This window comes from Charadrius vociferus, unplaced genomic scaffold (genome assembly GCF_000708025.1).
Source record: "Charadrius vociferus isolate BGI_N301 unplaced genomic scaffold, ASM70802v2 scaffold823, whole genome shotgun sequence".
NCBI classification, from domain to species: Eukaryota; Metazoa; Chordata; class Aves; order Charadriiformes; family Charadriidae; genus Charadrius; species Charadrius vociferus.
Window position 1 is genome coordinate 46,095 of NW_009647484.1, and position 12,862 is coordinate 58,956.

A 12,862-nucleotide genomic window follows, 5' to 3' on the forward strand; every position below is an offset into this window, starting at 1 on the left:
AAAGAAATTTAACAACTAACTACTTTTCATCTTGAGCGACAAATTGAAATCAAGTAATTTTTCTTTTAAAAGAAAAAAAGGTTCTTGGCCAAGTAGTTGTCTGGACAGCAAATTTGTTTTCATATGGTTTAGGGTAGCAAACAAAAAAAAAGTATATCTTTTTGTAAAAGCAAAACATCAGCCTTCTTTAGGAGTAGGAACAGAATGATGTACTACTTACATTCAAAAGCTTCTTCTCTGTCGTTGTCTTCATCAGAACTGATTTCAGCATATTTTGGTTTCTCATTAACTGTGCTACGTTTGCGCTTGTTCATTTTCACACGTTCACAAAGCGGCATGGTGGATTCAATTTCTGCCAGGAGCTCAGGAGGCAACTCCTTTAACACTGACTGATCTATGCTACCTATTAACGGAGAGCAAGAAAAGTAAATGTGAATCTGAAGATAATAATAAGGGCCCAACACTACAGTCCTTTCTCAGGAACTTCTTACAGTATATTCACTAATAAATAATACCACAGTTAAATATAGTTGGATGTATTTGACAGCCCTTTCTAAAGTTGCATTTATTGTTCACACTGCAATTAGAAATTAACATAATAAATTGCATACACATCTCCTTCAATAAAATATTTTGTCAGGCATATAAACAAATTCAAATTGGTGAATTTCCTTTGTAAAAAGACATCCTTGCTCTACTTCCACAAAATTTAGTCTTATTTCGGTTCATCCCCTGAATTCAACAGGTTTTCTAATAGTGTAGGTAAATTAAGGATTCCTTATGCCTCATTAACAGTCCTGTTTATTCTCATTCATATTATTTAGTGTACACAAGACAGTAATCTTCCCTTTTCCAGTAGGCAGAGACAATCTGTGGCAGAATCTCTGGGGTCTTATCCCTAAATACAGACCAAATCATTGACATCCCAACCTTTGCCTCAGGTTTTTTTTCCTTACCTCCTGCTAGTGGTTTTATAATGCAATCCAAACTTTTGCTTGATTTTGTTACAAAGCATAGTTGAAAGATTTTTATTTAATATAGACAAACAGCAAGCTAGATCACATCAGGTTCCTTTTCCACAGAGGTAAATAGTTAGACATCATCACACAATTCTCATCACATTTTGAAACTTTGATTAGGCCCATGTGCTGTCAGTATGAAGGAGATTTACAGTCAAAATATTTTAAAAGTGACACAAGGAAACCAAATTAATTCAAAAAGTATTTCTTGGGGTTTTGTTTATTTGATGTCTTATCTTTATTTATCAAAGAACCTATTGCACAGATTTTAAGATTATCGGACTAAACTGTTAACCATTCTCCAACAGAACAAATGCCTTTGTCATAAGTGTCTGTCTCTCCTTCCCAAGGCATACTGTGTTATTTAGAGAGGAAATCACCTGCCAATTGCAACACACACACACACACACACAAATCCTCCAATAAATCATCTTCTGGATGATAATTCACTTTTTAATTGCAATCACTATATCACTAACATAACTTTCTAAAATTTATTTCCATTTTTACATTAATATTCCATCTTCTAATCCAAGCTTAGTCCTCCCCCCCCCAACAACTTTAACTGGAATTAAAAGAGCCTTAATATGAGAAAATAGATTCCAGCAACAAAATTTTAAAAAGTCTCACATATTACTGGTTTCACATATCTCTACATCCATAAAAACTCCCTATAAGCAATGAAACTTGTGATCAGAAAATTATTTTTCTATAAATCTCAGGTATGTTCAGCAAGTCATCCCATTTAAGTGCATTTTTTAAAAAGATTTAACTGAAAATATTGGGTTTTTCAAAATGAGGTAGGGAAATATCTATAAAGTAATACTGATAGCAAAAGTTGTCCCTGCTTCCCCCGTGCTGTGGTCACTGTTATTTATTTGCTTTAAGTTGTCATCCTTTGATAATCACCACCTGCCAAAGTTACCTAAATTCTCAATATTGCTTTCAAAAATGCTAGAAAACATTTCACAGTGTGGTTTACCATGGTGCTGTAAAATGATTATTCTTTGCTGGCTGGGCACTTGATTGAAGATAGCACAGATAGATCAGTTCCTCTGTGTGTACCACCAGCTGACTGAATGCCAGCCAGGTCTAATCTGGATGCTGCATAGCCATGTATGAACAGTGGTGTCCCCACACTAATACTCCATGTCTCTTTGTACGCCTATATGTCTGAAGAGAGTTAGCTTACATTCAGCCCCAGACTAGAGGAAAATTTGCACCTATATGTTTTAAGACAATTTCCACAGGTGAAATCACTAGAGGGCCTCAGATCCTGTTGGGTTTTTTTTTAACACATTCTCAGTTTCACGCACTGTTGGTAATTTCATTGAAATCAATCAGACAACACAGAGAGCATAAAGCCTACAGCAAATCTGGCCAAAGACATTGCATAAAACAGCTGCAAATAAAAGAATAAAAGTTACATTAAGATTCATACAGATGCTTAAAAGCTAGATGGGCTAGATGTGCTTACACTAACGGGAGTATTTTCTAAAAGTATATCTTTAAGCCTCTCCTAGTCTACAATGAAAAGTAAATTTAAAAAAAGAATAACTAGTAAGACAGATTGTTTGGAGAGGAAATCAGAAAAAGAAACAAATCAGTAATGGATTGTATACCTAGCTTGGCAAGAGTTCCATGACCAAATTCTAATTCAATTCAATTTCAAACTCAATTTCAAAACTATGCCTGAATGTTTCATGATGTATTTTTAAGATTTGAATCGTTGATTTGAGGAACTGTTAGAATGGAATTTGTTCTTTATTTTCCTTATACTGTGCACAAAGAACATCTCAGTAAGATGAAAGGTGATATATTTTAAGTAAGAAAACCCTTAAAAAAAAAAAAAACTGAAACAAAACCAAAAACCACAGGCTATTGCTCTCCTACCTCCTAGGAATATCTATTCTTGCTTTCCTTATTGATTTTGCTCCTGGGGTAGAACACTAATCAATCTTTAAAAATAAGTCAATTACCACAGTGTTAATCAGACATCAACAAAAAATAAAAATCCAAGTACTTTAAGTATTTGGAAAAATAACTTTATTTCCTTCTTAAAAGTTCCAAGTTTTCTATGTTCTCCAATGCTAAATTCAACTACCGCTTAAACTGCACTCACTTTCTCCTGTTACAGATATTTCAGATAACAGTATAAGCTTCCCCTTTTTTATTTTATTAGGGAATATGAAAAGCTTTCTTTATTCAAGAAGGGAATAGCAGAAAAGAGAACAAATAGAATTATTGTAAAGTGCTCTATAAGCCATCTATAAAGTTTTTGTTTCTGTCACAATGTTCCCTGGAACAAGTCTGCTGCATGCCCAGTTTCCTTAGTTGCTGAGGATTTTAAATAAACAAATCTAAAAAGAGTTTTACTCATGCAGTACCAAAGGAGTTAAGCATGACTGCACACGTATGAACAATTCTGATATACATGGAAAAGGACTCCCCATCCTTTCTGAAGAAATTCAGGGATATTATATACTGTGGGACTCCAGTCAAGAGCTTGTTAATATTTATTTTACTTTATTACTTATGTTATGTTGAGTCCGGGTAACCCAATCTTCACTAGAAACATCTTACTAAATTCCTTTTTTATAGCTCCATATTTTATAATAAATGTACTATTTATTTGTTCAGGGTAGTAAAGAAATACTTAAGAGAATCCAGTTCACCATAAGAATACAGTCACATGGCAACAAACATTAGGTTATAAAACCCATACTAATGCCTTTTCAGTTTACAGGATACTTTTCAAAAATGTTTAAAAGAATGCAGAACACAAAACCATTTGAAAGCATCTACAAAAACATGTTTGATCACCTTCAGTTTTTCAATTTGTTTGATAAGTTTGCTAAGACCTGGTACCTACTTTCCTGCTTCCACTTCAATCAGTTACATTTGACTCTTAGTTTGCATGGCTTTTTAAATAGCAAAGGAGAAAGTAACATTACTAAAAAGTTACTCCACAAGTTAATAAGATTGCCCTAGTAAACCAAGCTTTCTGAAAAACTGTCCTCATCAACAAAATAATTCAATTTTTCGCAATGCGTGTGATCAGCATATACAGTATGCCTGAAATGGACTATAGGCATCAGTGTCCTTCAGACATCACTTATGTATACTCTCAAAGCTCCCACAACAATTAAAACAAACAAAAAGAACCCATGAGAAAAGTGTCATTGTAACCAAATCTTTGTTCCACTGTAAGGAATCACAATGCTGATAAACTCCACATTAGTGAAACTGAAGGGTGAGTCACAGAGTAGCTGTAAGAACAATTCATCAACAATTAATCTTGAAGAACTGCACACATGAACAAACACTTCTTCAGTGCTTTTCCAAAGCTATGCAATGCTGTTTATGACTTACTAGGTGCTTGCTGGAGGAAGAACATATGCTTGTTTTTGTTTGATTGACATTATCAAAAGGTTTCTTAGAGAAAATATTCGAGAATCTTCAGCTGTTACTGAATACAGAATCACAGAATCACAGAATGGTCAGGGTTGGAAGGGACCTCTGGAGATCATCTAGTCCAACCCCCCTGCCAGAGCAGGGTCACCTACAACAGGTTGCGCAGGACGGCGAGCAGGTGGGTTTGGAATGTCTCCAGAGTGGGAGACTCCACCACCTCTCTGGGCAGCCTGTTCCAGTGCTCCACTACCCTCAAAGTAAAGAAGTTCCTCCTCATGTTAAGATGGAACTTCCTATGTTCAAGTTTATGCCCATTACCCCTCGTCCTATCACTGGGCACCACTGAAAAAAGACTGCTCCCATCCCCCTGGCATCCTCCCATTAAGTATTTGTATGTATTAATAAGATCCCCCCTCAATCTTCTTTTCTCTAGACTAAAGAGACCCAAGTCCCTAAGCCTTTCTCCATAGGAGAGATGTTCCAATCCCCTAATCATCTTCGTTGCCCTTTGCTGGACCCTCTCCAGCAAAGGACAGTTCCCTGTCCTTCTTGAACTGGGGAGCCCAGAACTGGATGCAGTACTCCAGACGCGGCCTCACCAGGGCAGAGTAGAGGGGGAGGATGACCTCCCTCGACCTGCTGGCCACACTCTTCTTGATGCACCCCAGGATGCCATTCGCCTTCTTGGCCGCCAGGGCACATTGCTGGCTCATGGTCATCCTGTTGTCCACCAGGACTCCCAGGTCCCTCTCCACAGAGCTGCTCTCCAGGAGGTCAGCCCCCAACCTGTACTGGTGCATGGGGTTATTCCTCCCCAGGTGCAGTACCCTACACTTACCCTTGTTGAACTTCATAAGGTTTCTTTCTGCCCAACTCTCCAGCCTGGCGAGGTCACGCTGTAAGGCAGCACAGCCTTCTGGCGTGTCAGCCACTCCTCCCAGTTCTGTGTCATCAGCAAACTTGCTGATGGTACACTCTATCCCTTCATCCAGATCATCGATGAATATGTTGAACAAGACTGGGCCCAGTACTGACCCCTGAGGGACACCACTTGTTACTAACCTCCAACTAGACTCTGCCACTAGAATATCCACTGACCATCAAGATACTTGTTTCTCACCAAACGATTCTTGACAAAATATAATACAGTTAAAAACTAGCCAGAGAATCTTAGCTAAAAATGAATTAGTCTGTAAACCTCCTCCCATATTCTATTTTAATCTGGGAAGCTTTTCAAAGGGTTTTGCCATGTATAGTAGAAAGAGTTCTACAAATGTCTAGTGGATATAGTATTTCCCTTCTCCACATATGGTTTAAAAAAAATTGCAAGGCACAGATCTGATTCAAAGTTCAGCATTGCTTTTTGATCATAACTTCATGGGTGGTTTCAAGTTTGTATAACAGCCTTTAACTTTAGTTAATATTTACACAAATCTAATCTTTAGAAGAATCCAAAATCTCTTTGCCCTGAATTTGTAAGTCAAATAGATCTCCCTGATTCAGGCAGATGCATCCATCACCAGAATGCCTTCAAGAGAGGTTGGACATAAAAAAACCCATCAAAAAACATAACATCATTATGGACTTTTATTAGACCCATTCAATATGGACAGCACAGCTATATTTTGACACAATAATCAGTGTGTTCAGATTAGGTTCACCTGGCTTGATATGGTAACTTCAAACAAGTAGCTATGGAAAAGGGGATGATGCCTGCTGACGCTTAGGTCAGCTTTCCAGGAGCAGAGAGGCTGTTCCTGCCATAAAATCAAAACCAACACTAATAAACTCTGTTATCTTCTCAGTAATGATTTATCTTTGCTTTCCAAACTATGGAAAACAGATGTATGGTTTACATTTTGGTGTAATTTCCTACTAACCAACAAGCCATCAAGATTCAAAAACATTTAGAATCCTAAACTCCGATTTGCTACTTCCATAACTATAAGAGACAGGTAATACAGTGGAAATAATCCATATTAGTTTGGTTACTTGAAAATACTCATGACATCAAAATGGCCTGTTTGCACATACATCTATTGCAACAAATGAACAAGTGCTTGAAGAAAAACTGTCCCTGAATTTCATTTCAAAAGTAAGGTTTATGTTAATGTAGTCTTTTGTATAAATTAGCCTCCCATAAATATTCTTTTCAATTTCTGAGCGCTAATTATAATAAGCAAAACTGCAGTTATTGCAATTTCATATTTGTAATCTCTATATATACCTTGCATTTAGAAATGCAATTTTTCCAAATATCAAGACATTATATAAAAGAACACATAATGGTCTAAGAGGGAACAGTGCCACTTGTTTGGGGTGGGGATATGAATCTTAACTTTGCATTTTTCAGTGTTTAGAAATTTAATTTTAGCTACTCCCCACATTCTGGAACTTCTACACTAACAAATTGCCATACATCTTCATTTTGACATTAAAAATAAAAACTTACAGATTAGAGCTCAATTTTGCCCTCCCCTCACTCCTTTTTAGCCACAGAAGAAACTAACTGCCTACTGGACTCTTCTTATTTTGCTGATGACTAGGGTATCCAGTCTTGCTGTTATTCCACAGAGGCAAAGTTCACCTTCCTTACATGTCCTTTCTGAACATTTGATAGAGGATGTTCCAGTGGGTTTGGGTCTACCTCCCTTATGTATCACCTGCTTACTGTCTAACTTTCTCAAGTCATTTTGTGTCACCGCTATAAATACACTGATAAAACCTCCTGTGTCAGATATATATATACAGGAAGAAAAGCAGTTTTTTTCAGGATTAGCTCAAACAAACTTGAAACTCTGTGCTAAATCAAATAAAATACACTCTTACTCCATAACAAGAGTGCCTTCTTGTTGTTGGATAGCCATGTCATTGTAACTACAACAGCACAGACTCACAGCTTAATTCTACTACAACTACTCATGCAGATACGGTTCTATTTTAGATTAAGAACTAAAAGAAAAAAAGGGGATAAAAGTACTTCTTTACTTTATAAAGATGCTTGGAAAATAAACACCCTTTTAAAAGTACTTTTTTAAGTACAGTTACCATATAGCACTCAGGCACTAGAGTGCAAAGGGCCACAACCTCTCTGGGCAACCTGTTCCAGTGCCTTACCACCCTCAAAGTGAAAAATTTCTTCCTAATATCTAATCTAAACCTGCCCTCTTCCAGTTTGAAGCCATTCCCCCTTGTCCTATCACTACGTGCCCTACTAAAAAGACCTTCCCCAGCTCTCCTGTAGGCCCCCTTTAGGGACTGGAAGGCCACTATAAGGTCTCTCCAGAGCCTTCTCTTCTCCAGGCTGAAAAACACACCACCAGGATGAATCCTGATGAAAATAATCTGAGTAGTCATCCATTTACTTCAGTGGCTTTCCTCTTTCCTCTCACATTCTCTGCCTTAAAGTTTGTGGAAGTGTATACAGCTATCCTCACCTTTTGACTACATCCATGAAGTGATAACTCCTGAGCTCAGCTCACACACAGACCTGAAAGAGGGCGGGAGACTGAGATCCCCTCACCACTGCCCAAGGGACTGCGCCCACAGGATTCTTTGCTGCGATTTTGTGGGAGGGAGAGAAGTAGTGTTAGGAAGATGTATGTCCTATATAATTCCCTAGAACCTGCTTGAACACATCTTTCAAAATCATTTTTTATCATCTACACCAATCATCTACACCAATACTGGCACAAAGGGAAGGCTCTCAGCCTTGGGCTAAACAAAAGGAGAGGTTCAGGCTCCCTGGTTATATTCCAGTCCTTATCTCTGGCCTTGAGAAATGGGACCCAGCCAGATTGGTGGGTCAGAGAAGAATCTGGACACAGCAAATGAATAATTCCATGATGTAGTAGAGGTCATTGTTGTCCATGGCTAAACAGCACAGATTCAAAAAGGATGTTACAATAGCACAAAATACTCTTAGAAGCAAGAAACATTTTTTGACAGAGTGAAGAGATTTCCAAAGAGCACACTGAAGGAACCAGACAGAGAGCAAGGAATACACCCAACATGCACTCTCCAAAGATGCCAAGAAGCATGAGAACTCACATTATATTGGTATCAATGATTTCCTCAAGCTATCCAATTGCTGCAGCAACTATACCCACAAGTTATTTTATTCCTTATTGCTATTCACTGACTTCTCGTCTTTATAAAACTTGATAAAAGAAGGCTAGAGTAGTCTAGTTATGCAAGATACTTCACAAAAAATATAGCAGTATTCAGAGTAAAATGAAGCAAGATTGGCAAGTGAAATAAATGCAGTGCTGCACAAAGAACCTCACTGTTAGGAATCAGAGTGTCAGGGGACTGCTTTTGGATTTTACTGTCATTGCTTTTGAACATATGCATTGAAATTTAAGCCAACTCAATGTATTGTATTAGAAAGTTAACGTGTTTTGTACAGTTGCAAAACACAGCACGTAATTTTCCGTTACTATTAATGCTTGGAATCTGAAATTTATGTTTGATGCATTTTCCCAGACATGCATTTTGATTAGTTTAAAATCTGAGCCACGGGGCCTCACCTAAGAAAAAATACCTTCATTAAATATAATCAAATTAAACCTCAATTTTTGTTCTCATAAAAGAAAAACTCCTATATAATCGATATAATACAACCAAGATCTTTGCAGAGATCAAGCAAAACAAATACTATGATTTATATCTGATTTGTGACTATAGACACATCAAGAAGATCTACTTTTACCTCGCTCTATCATGGAAAGATTCTCAGCCTTTATCACTTAAAATATCACATGAAGCTACTCTTATTTTTCTTCTTCAAAGTAACTTAATTACATTAACAACAAGAACAAAAAATTGCTGATATTTTAGCTTTTAATATAAAATACTACAGGAAAGTTGCTCAGAAGATAATTAAACAGTAAGTATATTCAAGAAACCTTTATTTGACGCAAAAAACAGTTCAGTAATTTGAAGAACAAAAAAGGTCTCAACCTCTTCTTTTATGTTCATTGGTAACATTCCCATGGAGCAAATATAAATTGCAAATTTCATGTAAATATTTTAAATTTTCTTACACAAAACCAGTCACCTAAAATGGTTGAAAATGTCGAGCAACAGAAAAATTCATTACCAGAAGTAAATGTGAGGCTTTCCCCTATTTGCCAAATTTATTCTTTGTCTAGAAGAAAATTCAAACCAAAATTTTTGATCACGTATCCCTGCACATAAGCCAAGAAATAACATCCATATTTAGATACTTAGACACATGAACAGGTCTGCATTGCTGGTCAGACAAATTGCTGGCCCACATTTTTATATATTGCAACACATTGTTGCAAAAATCATTTATGCAAAATAGCTTTAGCTTTTCACAGAAATAAGAGGAACCTGATCAAGTATCCAAGCCCATGAACCAAAGGCAGTTTCAGACTTTCAACAAATCAGGTAATAAATTTCTGTCATTTACATCTGCCAAAGTAATTTTCAAAAGTGAACTAACTAAACAATGCACTCCTAAATCTGCAAACAGACAAAGCATCATATTTCGGTTGAACCAAAGTAAAATGAAACTAGTAGTTTTGGTCAAGTTTATTGTTGCTGCTAAGAACTAGATGTGCAACACATAAAGTTCAGTCTTGCTATCCAGAGAAGACTTCAGAACAACTGTGAGAGCAAGAATCAAAATATTTACCTTAGTGGCAAAGACAAACTCAAGCAGTCTCCAGGCAAAGCAGTATGCTGAAAATGTCTCCTATTGTACTGGTAACAGATTAACACAAGAAAGGCCTCCAGTGTGCAAATTCGCGCTCTCTACCAATAGCAGTTTATCCAACATCTACTTCTGAAAAACTAACACCAAAAATGAAGGCCCCAGAGAGTATATACAATGCACACACAACCCAACATACTTTTTGGGATAGGACAGATGCTCCATGCCTAAAAAAAATCCCTGCAAGTAGGAACAATCCATGCTAGAGAACTGAGATATTCCTAGACTACTGGATTTAACTGGTTATATATAGTTTGGTTTTGGCTTTTGACTAAACTATGCCTGGAATATTTTTCAAACTATGAACCTGTTCAGTCCAGAAAGGAGAAAAAAATTTAATTAGGGCTAAATGGACAAAGCGTACATTAAAATGGATCCTCTGCAAACCCAACATATCTTTAAATACTTCTAATGCCACAAGGGACAGCCAGCTCCTCTTCTAGACTAGTTAAGTTGAAAAGAGGTAGTCACTAATAACTCAGAAAAGAGGAAAACCAGGAAGATTGTAGAATGCTTATGAAAATGATGTTTTTTCTACAATTTCAGTTAAATTTAGAGTTTAAGAGAAGCTTTAAAGACTTCAGCTGAGAATAATCATGATAAACTTCTTGCTGTAAACCATGAAATATATCCTTTACTTCTCTGAAATGTGGCATAATTTACAAGAGAACTTCAGAGAAAGTTATGACATGCTTGATCCACCTGGCGGTATGCGCACACGCAAGATGCTTAGTGGGTCATTACTCTGGCCTTCCCACATGCAAATTCAGTTGCTACCAGGAACTCTAAGACAGCGATTCCAAATTTCAGATTTGTGGGATTACGGACTTTCACAATGGTTATCTTTACAAAAGCACAATCTGTAGTAAGCAAGCTGAGTTGCAGCCTTTTCCTTTACAAAGGGAATATGCTTTTACTCCAGTTATTTCCTTGCAGCACAGCTGCTTGCCCCACTGATTTCAGTGAGTAAAACAGTGTGCCTGTTTCAGCATCAAGCGATTGTTATTTTGGAAATAAATTTGAGTTGAACTCTAAAGTTTTCTTGATGAGTTAATATCCATAAGCCATTTTTCTCAAAGGTTTGCCAATTTTGTCTTTGTAGAAGACATATACATGAAGGATTTAAACAAATGTTTAAAATTGATACAGTTTTCAGCTGTACCAAAAAGTATTGATGAGTAGCTGTGCTGTGCTATCCAAAAGACTGTGAGAACCATCAGAAGTTGGCTCACAGAGCCAACACAATCTGGATACAGCTTTTTGTTCTGGAATACTCCCTCTCTTGTCACTCCTACCTAGAAGATGAGCACCTAATTGATTACTCTGCTTCACAAGTGAGACTGTTTCCAGCAGTGCTAGAATTCAAAGATGGATCATCATCATGTTACACAGATGTCATGGAATTTTATGCTGCTACAACCTACCACTGACTACAAATTATAATTATTATAGGCTCTGAAAAAGTCATCTGGAATTAAAAAAAACCCAAACATACAAGCATAGAACACAGAAAAAGCTAGAAGCATTGCTTTAACTCCAGAATATAAAGATGATTAAGCAGCAGTAAATTTTTTAGTTGCACCTGTAAAAATATGAAGACGACCTTTGAAGAAATGGCAAGTCTTCACTCAAATTTCAGATCATAGCCGCAGAGAACACAGTATATTTAGGAAGACTCATAGTGAGCAATGAAAACCTGTGTTTAAAGTTCTGTGTTGTACAGATAATGAAATCCTATAATCACAATCTACACAATGAAGGAGTAGCATTCGGCATTAGATTCTTTTTTTTTTTTAAACAACAAAGGTTATATTTGAAGACCCAAAAGGTGTTTCTGCACAAGTCTTAAAAAACATGCACTCATTTGTCCTAGAACTAAAACTTGCATTACATATGTGGTGCTTATTTTGGAAAGCAAGTCCTTCAAATATATTATAAACTAACTCAGATATCTCCTTAACACAGATTGTTACAGTTTCTCTCATTACTCATATCTGTTTCATACTTTAACAAAGTAAAATTTGTCTTGATCGGAATGCAGTAACTGTAAAACCGGTAACAGCTCCCATCTCAACATAGCTGATCAGCATAGCTATGAGAAGCAGCAGAGAAGGCATTTGCTGAAGCTCTGAAAAGAAAGGATAGTAAACATGATCTCCAAATTGCAGGCACAAACTCAAAGGGAAAAGTTTCATGGATTCTCCAACAATATACATTTGCATTAAAACCAGGATAAAAGGCATTCACAGATGTTAAAGCCAGAAGAAAAAAAGTGTTACAATTCATAATGACCTGGACAAAACAGGCCACAAAATTTCACCATAAGACCCCTTAACAAAAATACTATAGAAAAAAACTTCCATAACTTTCCTCTGAGCTAGAGTGCATCTTTCAGAAAAACGCTCAAAAATCAGGAGAGAGAGAAAAATGTTGCTTCTTCCTTGTAAATGCCAAAAGGGACTGTTGGAATGGTTCAGTCTTAACAATTGCATACTATGGATATCCCATTCATATAATAGCTTAACAAAATTTCAAACCTGTCTATTGATTAAAATGTTACTTTGTTTTTTTACAATACAATGCTAGGCTTATCCACATGCACAATAAAGGTATGACTTTCAAATTTAAAGTTTACTGAAACAATGTAAAAAGTTGTATAGACTTTCAGTATATATAGCATTAATTTTAC

At 36.6% G+C, this 12,862-nt stretch overlaps 1 protein-coding gene across 1 annotated transcript in view; it reads right to left on the reverse strand.

The window, feature by feature from the left end:
* LOC104282638 (nipped-B-like protein) overlaps nucleotides 1-12,862 on the reverse strand; it is a gene marked incomplete at both ends in the record, with an annotated part of 76,367 nt that overhangs the window by 46,089 nt on the left and 17,416 nt on the right. Inside the window, one exon of the mRNA XM_009880753.1 lies at nucleotides 221-403. Within this exon, the coding sequence (XP_009879055.1) occupies nucleotides 221-403 (183 nt within the window). The remainder of the gene's footprint in view (nucleotides 1-220; nucleotides 404-12,862) is intronic.